The sequence below is a fragment of the Lacerta agilis genome, chromosome 9 (genome assembly GCF_009819535.1).
Source record: "Lacerta agilis isolate rLacAgi1 chromosome 9, rLacAgi1.pri, whole genome shotgun sequence".
NCBI lineage: Eukaryota > Metazoa > Chordata > Lepidosauria > Squamata > Lacertidae > Lacerta > Lacerta agilis.
In genome coordinates, this window is record NC_046320.1 from 69,108,983 (window position 1) to 69,130,757 (window position 21,775).

General features: G+C 47.4%; 1 protein-coding gene across 1 annotated transcript in view; it reads right to left on the reverse strand.

Annotated features, from left to right (window-relative positions):
- The window catches only part of C9H20orf194 (chromosome 9 C20orf194 homolog), an 80,132-nt gene that overhangs the window by 2,871 nt on the left and 55,486 nt on the right, over positions 1 to 21,775 (reverse strand). The window contains exons 23-35 of the mRNA XM_033161021.1: positions 20,616 to 20,704; positions 17,771 to 17,869; positions 17,136 to 17,253; positions 16,711 to 16,799; positions 15,381 to 15,539; positions 13,210 to 13,335; positions 12,818 to 12,855; positions 12,206 to 12,341; positions 11,502 to 11,588; positions 8,867 to 8,973; positions 7,221 to 7,295; positions 5,628 to 5,836; positions 554 to 619 (exon numbers count right to left, since the gene is read on the reverse strand). Of these exons, the coding sequence (XP_033016912.1) occupies positions 554 to 619; positions 5,628 to 5,836; positions 7,221 to 7,295; positions 8,867 to 8,973; positions 11,502 to 11,588; positions 12,206 to 12,341; positions 12,818 to 12,855; positions 13,210 to 13,335; positions 15,381 to 15,539; positions 16,711 to 16,799; positions 17,136 to 17,253; positions 17,771 to 17,869; positions 20,616 to 20,704 (1,398 nt within the window). The remainder of the gene's footprint in view (positions 1 to 553; positions 620 to 5,627; positions 5,837 to 7,220; positions 7,296 to 8,866; positions 8,974 to 11,501; positions 11,589 to 12,205; positions 12,342 to 12,817; positions 12,856 to 13,209; positions 13,336 to 15,380; positions 15,540 to 16,710; positions 16,800 to 17,135; positions 17,254 to 17,770; positions 17,870 to 20,615; positions 20,705 to 21,775) is intronic.

A 21,775-nucleotide genomic window follows, 5' to 3' on the forward strand; every position in this document is an offset into this window, starting at 1 on the left:
AGGAGGTCCATTAATTCCAGCGTAAACCTGAACACCACCCTCTGTGTTTAAAGAGCAGGCAATGCGGCACAGTGGTTAGCACGTCGGCTTCGGGCTTGGGAGACCAGGGTTCGAATCCCCACTTGGCCAGGAGGCCCACTAGGTGTTCTTGGGCCAGTCGCTGCTTCTCAGCCTAGCCTACCTCACAGGGCTGTTGTGAGGATGAAGTTGGGGAGGGGGAAGGCCTGTGCATGCCACCGTGAGGTCCCTGGAGGAAGGTTGGGATATCACTGTAATAATAATAATAATAATAATAATAATAATAATAATAATAGGCAGTTACAGGAATCACTGCTTCAGTGGGAGGGACCATAAGGCTGCCTTGCGTCGGCTGGTGGTAAAAGGCTGTCTTCTCTCGTCCCCTCATTAATCATAGAATCAAAGAATTGTAGAGTTGGAAGGGAACCCAAGGGCCATCTAGTCCAACCCCCTGCAATGCAGGTGTCTCAGCCCAGTGAGCTAAGGTCCCCCCCCCTGCCCTTGAATAGGAAAGGCATATTTGGCTTTGACTTACATGGATGTTCTTGATCTCCTGCGAGGTCAGCATGCCCCGGGTTTTCAGAGCCTTCCTCTGCGGTTTCTGTGTTTGGATAAAGACACCAGAAAAGCCCAGTTCACTGCTTCTGAACGTGACAGTGTGACATTATCAGAGCAGGGTTTATCCAGATGTTTGTTGGACTGCAGTTCCCATTATCCCTGAACACTGGGGTCCTGCTAGCTAGGGGTGGTGGGAGTTGTGGTCCAACAAAAACAAGCTGGAGACCCAAGTTCGGGGAACACTGCATTAGAAGAGGACAAGGGAAGTGCGCTTCAGAACGTGGCCAAAGGGAAACTGCTAAGGCTGCAAACACACAGGGCAAAAGCTTCTCTGGAGCCCATACTCTGAATCATAGAATCCTAGAGTTGGAAGAGACCACAAGGGCCATCCAGTCCAACCCCCTGCCAAGCAGGAAACACCATCAAAGCATTCCTGACAGGTGGCTGTCAAGCCTCCGCTTAAAGACCTCCAAAGAAGGAGACTCCACCACACTCCTTGGCAGCAAATTCCACTGCCAAACAGCTCTTACTGTCGGGAAGTTCTTCCTAATGTTTAGGTGGAATCTTCTTTCTAGTTGTTTGAATCCATTGCCCCGTGTCCGCTTCTCTGGAGCAGCAGAAAACAACCTTTCTCCCTCCTCTATATGACATCCTTTTATATATTTGAACATGGCTATCATATCACCCCTTAACCTTCTCTTCTCCAGGCTAAACATACCCATCTCCCTAAGCCGTTCCTCATAAGGCATCGTTTCCAGGCCTTTGACCATTTTGGTTGCCCTCCTCTGGACACCTTCCAGCTTGTCAGTATCCTTCTTGAACTGTGATGCCCAGAACTGGACACAGTATTCCAGGCGAGGTCTGACCAGAGCGGAATACAGTGGTACTATTACTTCCCTTGATCTAGACGCTATACTCCTATTGATGCAGCCCAGAATTGCATTGGCTTTTTTAGCTGCTGCATCACACTGTTGACTCATGTCAAGTTTGTGGTCTACCAAGACTCCTAGATCCTTTTCACATGTACTGCTGGACCAGAGAGCTGTCAGGAGAAGACCTGGAATGACAACTGGGAGAGATTAGGTAGACCAGAGCAAGCTGGGTGATGCTCCCTGGCCTATGTGAGGAGGAATTCTGGCCAGGTTTGCTTTTTGGCCAAAGGATTATGGGGGTCACCCCTTCACATGTTGTCTGGAGAGCCTGCTCTTTCATCTCGACTGAAAGAGGCTGCTTCTCGCAAACCCATCATTTCAAAGAAGCCACACAGTTCCTCATCGCTGTGAATATTTATATAGCTCTCCGAGACTGCTCAGCCCAGAGGTTTGAAGCCTTTCTGTACAAATAGCAGCCATCACAGTGTCCTCGTTCACGTTTTGCCGATGGAGAAAACAAGGCCGGGTGCGGCACCCAGCGCTTCAGGACTGAGCAGTTATAAAAACCCAAGGCCACCCTAGAAGCGTAGACAATTTGGGCCGACTGAACCGAGGTCACAAACACAACACTTATGTAAAGCGATCTTTGGCAGCCGTGCAGAATCCTGGGAGCTGCGCTTTGCTGGAGGTGCTGGGAAGTCGGCATCCTTAAAGAACTACAGTTCCCAGGATTCTTTTTTGGGGGGGGGGGGAGGCATGATTTTCAAAGTGCTATAAGAGTACTTTAAATGTATTCTGCAGATGTGACCACAATCCCTTAGAATAGTTCAAACGCAATCTATGAACAAGCTTAAAAAATTTATTGTACACAGAGTGCCCTAATGCAGCAAACTCTCAAAAGATTTTTTTAAAATAAAGACCTGACATACATCAAGGGCAGAGCAATCCCGCTTTTAACTTGATTAGGGCTGCAGATATTCATTTCCATGCGATATGCGGAATTGACAAACATCAATTATCTGAATCACAGCTGCTGGATTGCGATCTTGTTACAAATGCTGTTTATGAATTTTTTAAATGTCAAGCTTCTAAGGGTTTTTAAAAAAATCTTTTATATGCAAATTGAGTAGATACTTAACTGTGTCTCTCTGTGTGTAAGGGCGGAGGGAAGGGGAAAGAAACCCAACCATGGAACTAATCCACAAAATAGGAGGAATGCATTGTGCTTTGAAGCCCTTGCGCTTTGATCCCACCCACTCCTCGGTTTGTGTATCAGAACGGCAAGCGGAATTGGAGAGGAATCTATGGTTACCAGAACCTGGCAATCAGACGGTGCTACACAAATAAATCTCCCGGTATTTCAATGCTCCAAGCCTGGAAATCTAACATGAGCATCTATGAAACAGTGTGGCGTAATGGTTAGAGCATGGGTAGGCAAACTAAGGCTCAGGGGCCGGATCTGGCCCAATCGCCTTCTCAATCCGGCCCGCGGATGGTCCAGGAATCAGCGTGTTTTTACATGAGTAGTGTATCCTTTTATTTAAATTGCATCTCTGGGTTATTTGTGGGGCCTGCCTGGTGTTTTTGCATGAGCAGAATGTGTGCTTTTATTTAAAATGCATCTCTGGGTTATTTGTGGGGCCTTCCTGGTGTTTTTACATGAGCAGAATGTGTGCTTTTATTTAAAATGCATCTCTGGGTTATTTGTGGGGCATAGGAATTCTTTCATTATTTTTTCCCAAAATATAGTCTGGCCCCCCACAAGGTCTGAGGGGCAGTGGACTGGCCCCCTGCTGAAAAAGTTTGCTGACCCCTGACCTAAACCCTACATTACAATGTTTTCCAATTTTCTTTGCATTGCTCATAAGTCAAAACCCATTTGTGGGGCCTGCCTGGTGTTTTTACATGAGTAGAATGTGTGCTTTTACAGTGGTACCTCTGGTTAAGTACTTAATTCGTTCCGGAGGTCCGTTCTTAACCTGAAACTGTTCTTAACCTGAAGCCCCACTTTAGCTAATGGGGCCTCCCGCTGCCGCTGCGCCGCCAGAGAACAATTTCTGTTCTTATGCTGAAGCAAAGTTCTCAACCTGAAGCGTTATTTCTGGGTTAGCGGAGTCAGTAACCTGAAGCGTATGTAACCCAAGGTACCACTGTATTTAAAATGCAACTCTGGGTTATTTGTGGGGCATAGGAATTTGTTCTCTCCCCCCCCCCCCAAAAAAAATAATAGTCTGCCCCCCCACAAGGTCTGAGGGACAGTGGACCGGTCCCCTGCTGAAAAACGTTTGCTGACCCCTGGGTTAGAGTGTTGGACTATGACCTGGGAGAGCAGGGTTCAAATCCCCACTGGGTGACCTTGGAGTCAGTCACCATCTCTTAGCCTAACCTCCCTCACAGGGTTGTTGTGAGGAGGAGGAGGAGAACCATGTAAACCGCCTTGAGATCCTTGGGAAATAAAGGTGGTATATAAATGTGATAAATAATGATAACAGAGAAGTGCTTCCGATTCAATGCATGCACTGTATTAAGTTCAAATGCAAAGGAAAGCAGATTGGCTCCAGACTGTTGCACTTAAGCCCAGCCAAACTGACCAAAAGTCCTGCTAGTCACGTGACCACTGGCTGATCACATGGTCTCTTCACAAGCAGAGCACAAAGGCAACAGGCTCTCCCAAGCTGCTTGTGAGCCAACAACCGGCCCTCGGCTGCACACTGGTTCTATTTCGGCTGTCGCAACTCTGCCGACAACAGTCCTCCACTGGTGAGCAGGGTCCCCACAGCATCTCAGGCCTGGGTAAAAATCTTGCTAGGTCCATAATCAGTGAGGCAGGCGCCACGTACGCCCGGCCACAAAACTGGCAAGAGCCTAATGGCTGGACGCTAGAGTGAAAAGCAACTCTGAGTGAGGTGCAAGGAGGGCTCTGCACATACAGCAAGAAACCTGGGTTGACTAAGAGTTCCCAAGGACTATGACTGGGTGAGAGATGTCGAGGTGCTGGGATGGCAGAAGGTAGCTGGCTGGAGAACAAGCAGCCAACGTGACAAATATTTCCTACGTAGCAGCGTTTTTCAACCTTGGCTTCCCAGTTTTTGTTTGACTACAACTCTAATAATAAATAATTTTAATAATAATAATAATAATAATTGTTTATTTCTACCCTGCCTATCTGGGTGGGTTTCCCCAGCCACTCTGGGCGGCTTCCAACAAAAGATTAAAAATACAGTGGAAGAAGAAGAAGAAGAAGAAAAAGAAGAAGAAGAAGAAGAAGAAGAAGAAGAAGAAGAAGAAGAAGAAGAGGAGGAGTTTGGATTTGATATCCCGCTTTATCACTACCCGAAGGAGTCTCAAAGCGGCTCACATTCTCCTTTCCCTTCCTCCCCCCCCCCAACAAACAATCTGTGAGCTGAGTGGGGCTGAGAGACTTCAAAGAAGTGTGACTAGCCCAGCTGCATGTGGAGGAGAGGGGAAGCGAACCCGGCTCAACAGATTACGAGTCCACCGCTCTTAACCACTACACCACACTGGTACCTTGGGTTACAAACACCTGAGGTTACAAACACTTCAGGTTACAGACTCCGCTAACCTGGAAGTAGTACCTCGAGTTAAGAACTTTGCCCCAGCATGAGAACAGAAATCGCACCGCGGCGGCGGCAGTGGAAGGCCCCATTAGCTAAAGTGGTACCTCTGGTCAAGAACGGTTTCAGGTTAAGAATGGACCTCCGGAACGAATTAAGTTCGTAACACTGTACATTAAAACATCAGTCACTAAAAACTTCCCAAAACAGGGCTGCCTTCAGATGTCTTCTAAAAGTCATATAGTTGTTTATTTCTTTGTCCGGTAAGAAAATATTCCATCCCTTCGTAAACAGAGTTCAGAGTCTCTTTGCACCCCTACCCCGTTGTCCTGTCCCATCCCCCTCTTCTTCATCCCTACCACATCCCACCCAGGTGCCCCAGGGAGCAGGCCATGCTTCACACATGCCTCTTCACGATCATCCCTGGTCCTGCTAGCTAGGGATGATGGGAGCTGTAGTCCAGCAGCAGCACCTGGGGACCCAAGTTTGAGAAAAGATGGTATAAAGGCTGTGTGCTGATGGAAATGCCCTGGGAATTAGATGTGAGCCTCTGTTGCTGGACCCCCAAAAGGGAATTTTCTCCCAAAAGGAGAAGGTCACCCACCTGCTTTGCAGTTTGCCTCAGCCAGTCCTTGATGTCGTCCTCCTTGAGGGAGCAGCCGACGAAGACCAGGAAGTACTCCTGAGGCCCGCTGTGCTCTCGGCTCTCGTTTCTTGAATCAGGAGGGAAAGGGGTTGGCCCCTCCTGAACAGGCACCAGGCTTAGGGAGTTGGACGAGGTGTTGTGGCAGACCTCTATTGTCCGATCTGAATCTGATGCAGAAGAGCAGGAGGGGGTGTTATTCCTTAAGCACCCCGGTTTCATGCAGAGAGGAACGGTGGGCGAATTGCTCCCTAGAGAGTTCCACGTCTCAGCCGGCACTAAGCAAAATTTCAATTTGCTGAACTCCCTGCCTCACTTTAACGTTTTTATACATAAATGTTTCCTAATGCTAGCAGGCAAACCTAGTAATATGAGTTTCGTGTGCATGCACACCTCTTCAGATACTGTAAATTCTCCAGTATCTGAAGAAGTGTGCATGCACACGAAAGCTCATACCAAGAACAAACTTAGTTGGTCTCTAAGGTGCTACTGGAAGGAATTTTTTTATTTTTTATTTTGTTTTGACTATGGCAGACCAACACGGCTAACTACCTGTAACTGGAACTAGTAATATGACTTCATAAAGGTAAAGGTAAAGGGACCCCTGACCGTTAGGTCCAGTCGCGGACAACTCTGGGGTTACGGCGTTCATCTCGCTCTATAGGCAGAGGGAGCTGGCGTTTGTCCACAGACAGCTTCCGGGTCATGTGGCCAGCATGACTAAGCCGCTTCTGGCAAACCAGAGCAGCGCACGGAAACGCTGTTTACCTTCCTGCCAGAGCAGTACCTATTTATCTACTTGCACTTTGACGTGCTTTCGAACTGCTAGGTGGGCAGGAGCTGGGACCGAGCAACGGGAGCTCACTCCGTCACGGGGATTCGAACCACCGACCTTCTGATTGGCAAGCCCTAGGCTCTGTGGTTTAGACCACAGCCCCACCCGCGTCCTAATATGACTCCATATTTTACACAAAATGCTACATTTCTTCCCACTAAGAAAAAAGCAAAAAAAGAGGGGGGAGTATTAATTCCATCAACACGCTAATGAAACAAACTTCTTCCACGGCACAATAAAATAAATAAGTAAAGAGAGAGGAAGAAAGATCTCCCCCGCCCTCCAGGGGAATTTCAGCCCAAGGAATTTCAAAACAATGCTGTAAAAGCCGAGATATAAAAGCTTGGCCGCGAATGAAAGGACTCCTCCTGTAAAAGGAAAGGATGCCAATTCAAGGGAGGCTCCCATTGATACAGAAGCTGGAAGAGGAGAGCCGACCTTCACCAGCTCCCCCTTGGCAGTTCCCAGCATCACGTCCTCTGCTGTTTGGAAGCATCCCTATGCACTCTGGAGCGTGTTTTTTTGGGTGAGAGGGAAGCACAAGAGGCTGCAGGAGGAAAGGGGAATTGGCAGGAAACCCCCACAGCCCCCCACCCATTTTGCAGCAGGAGCAGCACCTGTGAGCGGAGTTTGCGGGGAGGTTGGCAGCAAAGGATCCATCCCACCCAAAGTATTTCCCTAAGGAGATAAATGGCAAAACAATCACTCTTGCCTGTTACCTGAAAACTTGACTTTCCCCAAAATGTGGTACACGTTTCCAGAGAAAGGACTTGACTTGTTGGAGGACTTCAGGGCTGTTTGAAAACAGAAAGACACAGAGAAAACGCAGCCAAGTTACTCAAGTCTTTCTTGACTAAGGAGGTAGGTGCAAAGGGAAACGAAAAGCATTTGCAAGGCCTATTTCACCCTAGAATTAATTCTATGGAGGCTAGAAAATGCGTATGGGAGAAATAAGACACTGGCATAGCTTTATCGTAAGCCTTTATTGAGCACCCGGCAAGCCGCAAACATTAAGGCAGTCCTTGGCCATATACTGCTCTCTAGACGTTTTGGAGTGCAATTACTATCAGGCCAGGGGCAACATTGGCAAAGCCTGCTTTAAACATACAGGAAACAAGTAGGTTTTGCTTTTTCAAAACAATCCCCTTTTAAAGCAAGCGTCTTCTAGGATCAGATACATGAGCAAGGTAACACGAGCAAAGCAGAGATTTAATACATGTAATTGCTAGGCAGAGATTCTGGTATATAAAATGATACAAGGATGTGCGTTGTAATACATACAAACTACTGGGGGGCTTGAGATTTCATGCCAAAAGCTGGTACCTGGTGGTGTGGAAACCAAAGCTCCCTCAAATCTCACTTTTGGCTTAAAAGGGTTTCTAGCCCTCGTGGTTAAGGGAACAATTTTTTTTAAAATGCTCAGGAAATGTTTGCACCTAATCGCAGAAATGTGCGTGCTAAAGCAGGCAAACTGAATTTGGGCAAATGAAAAACCAAACAGCAAAGCACCCCTTTCACTGACATACATAATTGGTTTTGAGCACACGACACAGCAGGAAGGTTTGCAGTTGCAGGTTTTCAGGCTTCTGCTTGTGGAAACGATGAACAGATGCAAGTATGTGAAGCGTTTGCTGGCTATGCTGGGGGTCGGTGGGGTGGCAAGGGGGCAAGGGCAGCCCAAGACACTTGGCAACAGGTGGTGAGGCAGCAGAGAGGACCCCCTCCCCAAGTCAAGGTGCACAGGACCCTCAGCTGGGTCAAGATATTTTTGCACTCAAGACAACACACACAGCCAGGTCATTAAAAATAAGGAATATAATCAGGGTGGATAAAAATCAATGATTTTTTTAAAAAATAAAATAAAATAAATCAGATTTTTTTATATTTAAATTGGATTTTTTTAAAATTTAAATTGGATTTTTAAAATAAAATGCTTTTGGAGGATTTTTTTTTTCTAAAGATAGTTTTCTATTTAAGTTACATTATAGTCCAAACGCTGTTCATCAGGAAATAAGGATTTGTTTTAAGTTTTTCATGTGTGCTAAAACTCAGTCTGAGTTTTCTTTAAAAAAATTGTTTAACCACATCAGTTAACAAACATGGATGCATATGCTATAATGTTTTTGTTTCAGTTAAATAAATTGTTTAGTTATTAAGGAAATGGTTATTTTTCTCTTTCCGATAAAGTACAGCAGAAAATCTGTCCTAATTTTTTAAAAATAGCCATGTTATTTCATGACACCTAAAATCAACTGTAAAGGCGGCGGGGGGGGGGGGCAGCATTCTGGCCACAAATTTCATTTGCTAGCAATTTCAGAGAGAAAATGCCACATTAAATTAATCTCTGCGTTTAATTGCTTCTTACCTTTACACTTGGCCACAAACCGTGTTTTCTCCAAAGGACGGTTAAACCACACACAGATCTGAACCATCGGGGGAAAGGTGGAACCTGCACAGAATTTGCCCTCGTACCTGAAGAGGAGGAGGAGGAGGAGGAGGAGGAAGAAATCATGTCAGTGCGTCAATTTTTCAAATTTGGTCCGGTCATGAAGCAGACCTCTTCTGCTGGTTCTTAACAGGCATCCACAGACTCCTTTTACTATGCAGCAGTAATGACAGCAAAGGTTGCAAAGGCAGAAAACAGCAAGAGAGCAGGTAAAGGGGAGGCAGGAGCCTAGGGTGGTGCAGGAAGGATTATAGGGAAGGGAAAACACACACAAACACACCCCTCTCCAGAACTTAGATAAGGAGCAGGATTCAAAATTGTAAAATCATTCAGGATTTTGGCTTCCTTGAAGTTTGAGAATCACAAACACTGAAAAGAATATTGTATTCAAGACAGAAGAAGGTGGCCAACCAGACTGTGGTTAGGGCTCCGTCCGGAGGTAGCTCAGTCAGCAGAGCATGAGACTCTGGATCTCAGGGTCGTGGGTTCGAGCCCCACGTTGGGCAAAAGATCCCTGCATTGCAGAGGGTTGGAGACCTTCGTGGTCCCTTCCAACGCTACGATTCTATGATTCAAAGGGCCACAGCTAGTCTGGGATGACACAGCAATGCATGCTCCTTAGATCGCTTGCTTTCTCCAGCAAAAGCATGAACGTACGCTGGAACCTCGACTTACATACGCCTCGTCTCGCGGGGGTTCCAAGTTGCGTCCGCGGCAAACCCGGAAGTAAACACCGGGTTTGCCACGATTCACGCATGTGCGGAAGCGGCTTCTGCCACCTGCGCATACGCAGAAGCGTGCTACCGCCGAAGGCGCACGCGCACAAGATGCCTCTTCTAGCGTCCCATTTCGACCAGCGAATGGACCTCCAGAACGGATTATGTCCGTAAGTAGAGGTTCCACTGTTTCTTGCTGGAGGGAGGGTCAAAGTTTCATGGAGGAGCACATGACCTAGACGTGGAAAGTCCTGGATTAGATCTTTGGCATTTTCAGTTAAAGTAAGGGTGGGGAACCAGCAGCCCTAATGTTCATGTATGCTCATGAAGTGAGGTTAAAAACCTAACAGTGGAATGGCAAAGTGTTCAAATGTGAAGAGCATAAATCTGTGTGTCATTCCTCTCATTGTAACATACAAGTGATGCCTGTATGTGAACTCCCTCGGGAGGCTGTGGACTCTCCTTTGTTGGAGGTTTCTAGGCAGAGGCTGGATAGCCATCTGCCATGGACGCTTTAGCTGAGATCCCTGCAAAGGACTCGATGACCCTCAGGGTCCCTTCCGACTCTGATTCTCGGTGAATTTGAGTGTTAGAGGTATTTAAACACAAGGCACTGCATTCAAACAGGAGATCAAGAGGGGGAAATATTATGTCCAAGATATTTGGCTTCTTGCAATGCATCTACTATGTACCTGTAAGGTAAAGGTAAAGGACCCCTGACAGTTAAGTCCAGTCACAGACAACTCTGGGGTTGTGGCACTCATCTCGCTTTACAGGCCGAGGGAGCCGGCGTTTGTCCGCAGACAGTTTTTCTGGGTCATGTGGCCAGCATGACTAAGCCGCTTCTGGCGAAGCAGAGCAGCACACGGAAGCACTGTTTACCTTCCCGCCGGAGCGGTACCTATTAATCTACTTGCACTTTGACGTGCTTTCGAACTGCTAGGTGGGCAGGAGCAGGGACCGAGCAACAGGAGCTCACCCCATCACAGAGATTCGAACCACCGACCTTCTGATCGGAAAGCCCAAGACTCTGTGGTTTAGATCACAGTGCCACCCGCGTCCCTGTAAGGAGCACCTCACAAAAAACCTTCTTATTTCCCTCTTAGCTCATGAATGCCTCCCAACTGCAAACTGGTTTCCAAGCGTTCAACTCCCTTTTGTTGCCCAAACAGCAAAAACCACACTGGTGTAGACGTGGCAACACTGAAAAAAGACAGACTAGGAGGCCTTTCAGAGGTTTCGCCCCTGTTTGGTGAAATTTCTACATTGCTCTCCAGTTCGGACAGCCATCTTTTAATTAGAAAATGGGGCAGGAGAGCAACTAGACAACTGAATGGATTTCTCCAAGAAACTAATTGCAGCATTTCATTACCGAAGTGATTTATCTGGGCAGATTAAACGGATGGGAAAATAAATCTAGTTGTTGTTGTTCAGTCGTTCAGTCGTGTCCGACTCTTCGTGACCCCATGGACCAGAGCACGCCAGGCACTCCTGTCTTTCACTGCCTCTCGCAGTTTGGCCAAACTCATGTTAGTAGCTTCGAGAACACTGTCCAACCATCTCATCCTCTGTTGTCCCCTTCTCCTTGTGCCCTCCATCTTTCCCAACATCAGGGTCTTTTCTAGGGAGTCTTCTCTTCTCATGAGGTGGCCAAAGTAGTGGAGCCTCAACTTCAGGATTTGTCCTTCTAGTGAGCACTCAGGGCTGATTTCTTTAAGAATGGATAGGTTTGATCTTCTTGCATCTAGTAGTGCTTTGATCTAGTAGTGCTTTATAAATGCTCATGTTTATTAAAGGATATTGCACTTGAAATGTTTTTACCAAAAGGAGATACTTGCCAGCCAGGGTATGTTAAGTAGCGAGTCGTCAGCATCTGCGGAGCCGAGAAACTGTTTTCAGATAGGATTAGTTCGATGTCTTCATTCCTAGGAGGAGAGAGAGAGAGGTTTCGTTTACAGGGGGGGGGGAAATCACCTTTAATGTGCCCTTGCCCAGAAGCAGAGGCAGCTGTCAGGATTTAAACCTGCATCCTACCCACCAGGTGAGTCAGATCAACCTGGGGGGGGGGGCTTTTCTGGCTTGCCATTTTAATGTAACGGCAGGTGCTTTTTGGCTTCTAGTCTTCCTGATCCTGGAGACAACAAAAAATCGTCTTCAGACCCCTGAGAACCATTTTCTCCTTCAAGATCCAAAGCATTTCAAACCCGTTTCCCCACAACCCTCCGAAAGGGAGCTTGATCGTAGCTTGCGGCCATGTTAATGTAATGTAAACAAGGATTTAAAACTCTCAGTGAGTCATAGCCTCGGAACATCTGGTTGGAGAGCAGCAACGGAGGAGGATATGGAAAATGCCAGCTTGCCGCCGGCAGCAGAGGCGTCTCGGCTGCACAATGGCAGCCCAGGCCACTGAGAATGCTCGTCCGAGTTCTCACATCTGCTTCATTCCTGTGCAAAACACCCAGTAAGGACTGGTGTTTCTCTCCTCTCTCGGGATAAGTGGCCCACGTGGCTGCAGAGGGCAGGTGGAAACATCCTAGATTACCTGGTCACAACGCCGTTTTCTGCCAGGATGAACGAAACGGTAGGGTTCGCGGCTCGGATGAGGTTCTGGAGCTGAACAAGGAGTGGGTGTCTCTGCTCGGCTGTATGGCTTGTGAAGACCACGTTGCTCACCAAACCTGGGGGGTGGGGGAGAAAGCAAACGGGGTCAGCTGTCTTAGGGAATGTCTTCGCCAGCCACTGTGTGCTCTTGGGAGACCAAAGTGTAAAGGCGGTAAGCCAAGGCGTTCAGTAAAGGGACAAGACTCTGTTGTGGGTATGTAAAGGTCAGCTCAACCCTCCTCCCTGGAACTGCTGTCACGCAGCAATCCAGCTCTCCTGCTCGCTTGTCGGCAGAGTCTGCTTGTCAGGCTGCCACCCTCTTGTCCATCAGGGCCCACTTTTAAAAGCTGTTCTTGAGCGGCTCTCTACGTTGGCACCTGCTACTAAGTTTTCAGCGCCTGGTCTCCTGCTGCATCCTAATTCTTGCCGTCCGCTAGCCAGATATATGGCTGGCCGACACCATTCCCGTACGGCAGCAGTCTCCACAGGACACCTTAAAGGCTTACGGCTTCATTGGAAATGTGCATCTTACTTTTGCATACAGAGTATTTACCTTGTGAGCACTGGTCCAGGAACTTGGGGAAAAGAAGCCTGTAAAATACAAATGCGCACACGTCTTAGCGTTAGGGATGCAGGCAGATGCCGTCTGCTAGTCTCCCAAGCCCCCTGCAGCTATACCACACCCTCAGGAAGATCACTGGTTCCGTTCCTCAGGCATAAGGTTATCTACCTCAAGATCACTTCCCAGGGAAGACCCTTTCAGCCAAGACATTTCTCTGGGTAAGACATGCTGCAACCTTTCTGATCTCATCTAGGAAAGCTCGCAAGGTGCGGCTTCCCCGGCTACGGAAATCTGTGGCTTCTAAGGCGGCTGGCATGACAACGTGCAGGTACACGGGGGAAGAAACGCCCGTGCCATTCATGCCGGGGCTTGCAAAGGGGTACCTGTGTTCCAGGTAGCAACTCAGTGGCTCGACGCAAGTACTGATGGCTCCAATGACGAAAGCAGCCTTCACGTCAGCATCTGGGTGAGTCTGGAGGGCCTGCACAACGTCAATCACATCTGTGTATCTGCAGATGGAACGAAAGCAAAGGGTTGTGGCGCTACGGGGAAGCACAAGGACTATGGCTGCTGCCAGCCTAGGTGGAAAGAGACCGTGGCAATGAGCTTCGATTCTGAGAAAGCACTTCTTATCCAATTCCCGGGGCGGCGGGGGGCGGGGATGGCTCTTCTCTTGTGATTTGTGCAAAGGGCACCTCTCCCCTCCCAGAGTCATTCGCAAAAAGACACCCCCCGCAGCAGTCATTTGCCAGAATATCGAAGAGGAACCTCCAGCTGTGCAGGTTAGGAGGTGATGGGAGTTGCAGTGCGAAACATTTAGAGGGTACCTGGTTCTGCTGGGGGGTGACTGCCATACACACCTGAACATCAGGTGCGCAGCAGGGAGCACACAGAAGGGGCAGCTGCCGCCGCCTTAGGCAGCTGGCAGAGAGCAGGATTGTGGATTACAGAGACCCTTGACTCCAAGCAGCAGGGGTCTTAAGAGCATCATTCTCGAGATGCAGGCAAAGAGAGGAGAGGGGACGCAGAGGGGCAGGGACACGGCAACAATACTGCTTTTGTTGCCGTTAATGTCAATCCCACCTCCTGGCTAGGTGGAGGATGGTGTCAGTTTGGGTGAAGCTCCTCGGAGAGTGGTCTAATGCTGTCTTAAGTGGATGGGGCAGGGACAAAAGTGGCAGGGAAGAGATCCTTTCGCCAAGGCCATAAAACGCACACTGTTCTTGTCTGCCCATCAACCAGGTCAATGCGCTTGCATTGGACAGCAATGAAAAAGGACAAGAGGTCGTGCACCAATTGGTTTGTCCCCCCCCCCCCCGGTTTCCACTGTGTTCGTCTCTTTCTCAAAATGCCAAAGGTGGTGATCTGATCTTCCACAAACAGCTTTTTCAAAGGCTTCTTGTTCTGTGTTGGCGGGAAAAGTATACTTGACCTCACTTCCAACATTTCTTAATGGAAATGCCTTGGTGGGTTATTTTAAAGGGCTTCCGTGCCGGGTCCATAACTCCCCTCAGCTCAGCAGCACTTCCGTTGGAGAGCGATTTCATGATTCTTTGAACCAAGACCAAAGCGATGCTTGCCAAGGCTGCTCCTGCCACCCAATCCGATCAAATGTGCTGCGTGGGAGCTTTTAGGAAGGAAGGAAGAGGACGAAGGCCTTTCTACTTGCTATCTTGCAGCTATTTAAAAGTTACAAAAACCGTCTCTCTCGCTCCAAACTTATGCTTGGATAATGTGTGTGAGTTCACCTGCGTTCATGTGTGTTCTTTTGGATTTTTCTGGAACATGTAGCTACGTACCAAAGCAAAAGGCTTCTGAGCACTCTAAAAGCATCCCTTTATATCAAGGAGAACATGAGAAAAGACCATCAGGTGCCTCTCTTTGGTGTGTGTGTGTGTGAGGGGGGGTGTCCTTTGCCTACAAGATGTTGGCTATACTTATGAATAGTTTGTTCGAGTATTGCTACCATTCTGCAGGGGTAGGCAGGCTTCAGGCTTGTGGGATCTACTTCAATTTTTTAAAAATTTAAAAAGCAACAACACTAGAATCCTAAGATCCACCAGCTGGAGCCTGGTCCGAAAGAGTATCTCAGCTGGGCGGCCATACACTAAGAATTAAATAAGAGAAATGCAGAGCTGTCAACCTTCCTCTTTCTTGCATTGGGAAACGGCGCTGGAATAAGGGAATTTCCCGCAAAAAAAATGGGAAAGTTGACAGCTATGGAAACGCCTCAAGAGTCAAGGTATCTGTGATCCGGATCTTTCACAGGAAAAAATCCACTCCTGGTTCCCCACTCCAAGCATTCATTTTTCAGCAATCCTGGTTTTGTATTGGGGGGGGGGGGTTGCATTTCAGTAGCTGCCACTGTAAGACAACTGGGAGCCAGAAACTGTTATCGACCTACTGCACATCATCCAGAGATCTACCCGAAGATCCCAGTCTAGCTCAACCCACCTCCCACTTTACAGACCTGAGGTCAAACGCATCTCAAAGCGGCAATATGAAGATGGCAGATTGCTAAAAGCCCCTGCAAATCTAAAAAGCAGTCTCTTACCCTTGCAGAACCACCAGCAGCCTCACTTTCTTCCTACTGTAAGCCGAGAGACGGGCACTTCGGCTGTGCTGGGGTTCAAGGATGCTTGCCAGGAACCGCTGGAAATGAGCTGCGCTGAAACATTCAGGGCTGTCCATGGTCTGGCGATAAACAAGCCACCTAAAAGAGCAAAACGAAGTCAGAACAATGCTGCTTGCTTCATTGTCAACACCGGCCGCAGCACCACGTATCATTAGTACAGTGGTACCTCGGGTTACAAACGCTTCGGGTTACAAACTCCGCTAACCCGGAAGTAGTACCTCGGGTTGAGAACTGTGCCCCAGGATGAGAACGGAAATTGTGCGCTGGCAGCGCAGCGGGAGGCCCCATTAGCGAAAGCGCGCCTCAGGCTAAGAACGGTTTTGGGTTAAGAACGGACCTCCGGAACAAGTTAAGTTCGTAAGCCGAGGTACCACTGTACGTTATCATAAGCACGTTGTAACTTATTTTGCCCTAGTTTTTTTCACCTGCCATTTCTTCTTGCAATTTAATAGTGTTGTACACCACCTTGAGACTTAGCATAAAGGTAAAGGTAAAGGGACCCCTGACCATCAGGTGCAGTTGCGGACGACTTAGCATGACTAAGCCGCTTCTAGCGAACCAGAACAGCGCACGGAAATGCAGTTTACCTTCCCACCAGAGCGGTACCTATTTATCTACTTGCACTTTTGACATCCTTTCGAACTGCTAGGTGGGCAGCAGCAGGGACCGAGCAACGGGAGCTCAACCCGTCGTGGGGATTCGAACCGCCGACCTTCTGATCAGCAAGCCCTAGGCTCTGTGGTTTAACCCACAGCGCCATCCGCATCCCCTTTGAAGAATATGTGGTGATAAATAATAATACTTCCCATCCACCTCTGCTCTGTCTAAATCAGGACTGGGGGGGGGGGGAGGAAAAACCACCCTGGGAGTCGCCCTCGGTAAAAGGCCGCAGCTCAGTGGTGGAGCTTCTGCCTTGCATACAGGAGGCCACAGGATCCATCCCAAGCATCTCCCAGGAGGGCAGGAAAAGACCCCCGCATGGAACCATGGGGCTGATGGGAGCTACTCGTAACATCTGGGCAGCGTCAGGTTGGCAAAGACAGGGATAAACCATTCAAGCACCTCAGTAGAACCAGGCTCCAAGGCAGAGAGGCCTCTAAGGAGATGAACGGTCATACTTGGAGAAGGTTCTGACCACTAATTGCTCCTCTACGAACAACTTTAGCAGGACATCCTTTTCCACCGGCCACCACTATTTGTTAAAAAGAGGAGGAGGAGGAAAACAGCAACAAAGTAAATCGCAACTAACCTTCCATATTCTTTGTTAAAAGTGACCAGGAAAGAACAGAGATCACTTGAGCGACATCCCGGGAGGCCGGTTAGGATGGTGATCGCCACCTCAAAGCAGGAGAAGAACTAGTTAAATCATTGCCATCGTTACTGCGCTGATAGTTTTTAAAGGGGCTAAAAAGGGGTCTGTGGGCAGGACGAAGTATTCATGTGTGTATGTTAGGTTTGCAAGACAAGAGGCTCTTTTAACGGCAGGAAAGCCAAATTTGAAATGAAGTTTTTTTTTAAAAAAAAAAATGGCAGACAAGTACATAAAACCCCTTGCAATCAGGTTGCCAAGATGGGTTACACTGGAGGAAAATGCACTAAAATGAAACAAAAACGCTGTAATGCAAATAGAGAACCTTAAAAAAAATGTCGCAAGTCTCAGATTAGCTGTCTTACCTTATCATTCTCCGCCTCGTTGTCAGGAAGTGTTTTGGACTGCTGCAGCAACGTTGGCAAATGGGCTCTCATCACCGGCTCACGGCTTACGCTGCTGACCGTAAAGTGCTGTAAAAACCTTTGAAGGAAGAAGTGTGTATCTGAAGAAGTGTGCATGCACACGAAAGCTCATACCAGGAACAAACTCAGTTGGTCTCTAAGGTGCTACTAGAAAGAATTTTCGATTTTGTTTTGAAGGAAGAAGACAGTGCAGAGAAGATACTTACTTTTCAAGAGGAATCCCCGGAGGCCTACACAGCTGCCATTGAGCCCACAAAGAAGCTGAGAATCCAGTGAAGGCCCAATTTATATGGAATCATCCCGGTCCAATAAACCTTAGTTCTTTAGACCAAGTATAAGCCGTGTGCTTATGCGTCCCTTTCTCCACACACCCCGCCTGTTATCTTGGTTTCTCGAAGCACATTCCCCCATTAATTTCAAAACCAGCCAATTTGTGGCTTAAGAACTTGCTCCATAACAAGACCCGATTCCCACCCAGAGTTGGAGAGACATGTGCCCAGCTAGCAAACAACTGGGATATCCATGGGATAACTTGTCCTTCGGTCAGCACAAAGGCTACTTTTGAGAAATCTCACCTGTCCAGATCTGGGAGGCTGACCGATATTCTCAGCTGGCTCCATCTTTCTCCGGGGGGACAGGACAAGACGGTGAAAAGCTTCTGCATGCTGGTATGCCTGGAACAAGGACACACATTTGGAACTAAGGATCTGGCCGCAGGAAAATGCGGTCTCCGTTTCCTTCTAGTCAACATGCATTGCTGCAAAACTAAACCTGTTCTCCTTTTCACTTCTGCCCTCCCTCTTGCCAAAAGACACCTGTGGCTCTGCTGGAGCAACCACTCGGGCCAGGCTGCGACCCACGACACCTCCAGGTACGCCTTGCATTCTACATGCAAGATGATTTGCGCTCGTGATGCCACTGGGTGGACAGATGCAACTCTCCCTAAACACAGCTTGTCCATGCAGAACTGCAGGAGTGGGAATCCTGCTGTGTTTCCAATCAGTGCATGCCTAGGAGGAGCTTCCTACTGAAAGCATGTCATTTTCTTCACCGTATCTCCTATGTGGACGGCACAGTATAAATCTGCTGCTAATGCACTATGACTGCAACAGTGTGGATCAGGACAGTTAGCCTTCAAACATTTTGGAGCCAGGACACACATTTCGACGGCAAACTTCAGATTTCATTCCTTCCAGTAGCACCTTAGAGACCAACTAAGTTTGTTCTTGGTATGAGCTTTCGCGTGCATGCACACTTCTTCAGATGCACTGAAACAGAAGTCACCAGACCCTTATATACATAGAGTGGGGAGGGGTATTACTCAGAAGGGTGGTGGGAATGGGGGTTTGGCTGGTAGGTGTGGAAAACCTGTTGACGGCTGTTAAAGACTGCAATTGGTCTTTTTCCTGTAAGACCAATTGCAGTCGTTAACAGCCGTCAACAGGTTTTCCACACCCATTCCCACCACCCTTCTGAGTAAACCCCTCCCCACTATCTCACTATATATACAGGTGAAACTCAAAAAATTAGAATATCGTGGTAAGGTTCATTTCCTTCAGTAACTCAGCTTAAAAGGTGAAACTAATATATGAGATAGACTCATGACATGCAAAGCGAGATATGTCAACCCTTTATTTGTTATAATTGTGATGATTATAGTGTACAGCTGATGAGAACCCCAAATTCACAATTTCAACTTTGGGGTTTTCATCAGCTACATGCCAAAATCATCACAATTATAACAAGCAAAGGCTTGATGTATCTCCCTTTGCATGTCATGAGTCTATCTCATATATTAAACTCCAGTAGCTAATGAAAACAATTGCTTACATAAATGGACTTTTCCACGATATTCTAATTTTTTGAGTTTCCCCTGTAAGGGTCTGGGGACTTCTGTTTCAGTGTATCTGAAGAAGTGTGCATGCACACGAAAGCTCATACGAAGAACAAACTTAGTTGGTCTCTAAGGTGCTACTGGAAGGATTTTTTGTTTTGTTTTGACTATGGCAGACCAACACAGCTACCTACCTGTAATTCAGATTTCATTATCAATAAACACACGAGACGTAACCGGATGTACTCTTGCATAAAGTATACGATTCACTGTATCATATTATAGATTTCAACGGAAATAACTCACAAAGTTCAACGGAAAAAGCAGAAGACCCAGTAGATCAGTTCATTCTCTAACCAGTTCATGCATAAGGTCCATACATGTACTAGTGTCTATTCCACCTGTGTCTGTTCATAAAGTCCAAACAATCCACATGAAGGGTTCCACAGAATCCTTTCACAGCTACTAATATGCTATAAGATCCACTATCTTGTTACATCACATATGAACTTGTACAACTGATGAAGCCCAGGGCGGCGAAACAAGGTCAGTATTCTGGAAATCCTTGTCTTCGACTCCGTGAAAGGATTCTGTGGAACTGTAACAACCCTTCCGGTTATGTCTCGTGTGTTTACTGAGTATGTTTTACGTAACCATAGGTTTGATGTTGTTTTGGAAAACATCAGATTTCCTAATGCACACACTCATCCCCTCACCTTCTTTTTAGGGTGACTGAATGGCAAAGGGCTGCAGAGCTCTGAAATTTTAAGAGCTTTTAACAGAAGAGGGGATTGGGGCATGGGCAGCTTGCCATGCAAGGCTTAGAGAAGATGAACCTATAAATGGGCTCCTATTAAACTACAGAGTGACTCTCCTCCATTGCATTGTTACCTGTCTTTCTCTCTCTCTCTGCACCTGTGCTCCTGTTTAAAAAGAAACCCACTAAAAAAGAAAATGGCTTTGGCACTCTTGCAACTCACCTTAGGCTGCAGGGAAGCTTTCTTGGGGGTCCTGGCCCACCAGCTGAAGGGCCGGAGGACCTCCACTAACATATAATGGTAATGCTAATTCCACAAGAGAATAAATGCAATGGATATGGGGATGGGAGAGGAATAAGCAACTGCTCCCCCAAAAACACACACCAAGCAAACCAGGAAATGAAACAAACATCAAGGGACTCCACAGCACACAGAACCTTCTATAGGTACACTATGAGTGAATTTGCTCTCTAGTGCGGATCCTTATCTTGCCAAAACAGCACCACTTGCACACAAGGGGGAGGAATGAGCAGGGACAGGAGGAAACCCTAAGGTTTGCAGACGCATGAAAAATCCTCCGGGGGGGGGGGGGGACAAGCGGTGGCTGAGCTGAACAGGGGCTAAATGTGCTCACTGAATTCTGGCTGACTGGTGAAAAATGGAAAAGCGGAGCGGGGAGATGGGATGGAATGGAACATCCTAGAAAAGGGCATGGCTGGCAGGCAAGCCTCCTGGGACAGGAGCACTCCACCCTGCCCTGTTTTCTTGCGGCTCCCCCCTGTTCCATGCCATTTTATAGAGGGGGGCGGGGAAGAGCCATCTGCTCACAATTTCTCCTGTTCTACAGGCAGGCAGCCATCCTGGGTCATCTTCAAGGTTACTCCCGAATTCCCCCGCTGTTGCCAGACAGAGCAAACCTACAAGGAAGAATACAAAACATTCAAATCACATGGTTTAATGCTGCATTTAATAGTTGCAGCAGAGTTACGAGGTGGTATTTGTTTTGGAAGGTGAACTGCCACTGATGGCTAAACCAAGAGGATTCCTGGGGTACTACCAGTTATTAACATCTGTAATTAGGAATCCTCTCTGCGGAAGGCATTTAAAAACCGAACTGTGCTTCCCAGAACAACTGGAGCCTGATGTCATCTATGGTAATAAATGTTAACACTAAGAGATGGAAACTGAACAGAGCTGCAGCGCTTTAAATGGTTTATTTAATAACGAGGGAAATGAGCTATTTTTCATGTCAGCATTAACGAGATTATGCTTTGCTTTTCCTCTACCAGTAATTAACAGCAGTTAAATCATTACTCTGGAGAAGAAGGTTAATGTGTCAGCATGGCTCATGCTCATCAAGACATGCTTTTTTTGGGGGGGGGCTATCCCCCCCACAAACAAATGGCACAATCTGTACTATATTAACCAACTTCCCTTTGGATTTTGGGCTTTGGTGGATTAGTAACTCCCAAGATTTTTTAAAATCTGATTTTACTTCAATTGACTCATTACCCATTTTTCTTCTGTATTTGTCATGCGTTTTGTTTAACAATACAGCATAGGGAACTCTATTAATACAAAACATTGCCTCTTCTCCACAGAGCCAAAGGCAGATTCTCTCTCTCTCTCTCTCTCTCTCTCTCTCTCACACACACACACACACACACACACACACAACCCACACAAACACTACTCTCTCGCCACACAGTTTACTGCTCAGTAATTTTATGATTTGTGCCTCCACTGAAAAGCCATCGCCCTGAAGACAATGTTAACACGCTGTCAGTGATGTTTGATTTGCAATGACCCTTTCACGTGTGCAAATCATTGCTTGCACGTTCATCCATCGGTGAACACAGCATCTTGTGTGACTCCAAAAGACAGTCAACGACAGAGAAGGCAAACAGCAGTGGCAAAGAAGGGTTCACCGCTCACTTGTGTCACAGTAAACCAGAGGCATTTCGACCAAGCCAAGTCCCAGGGGTCAA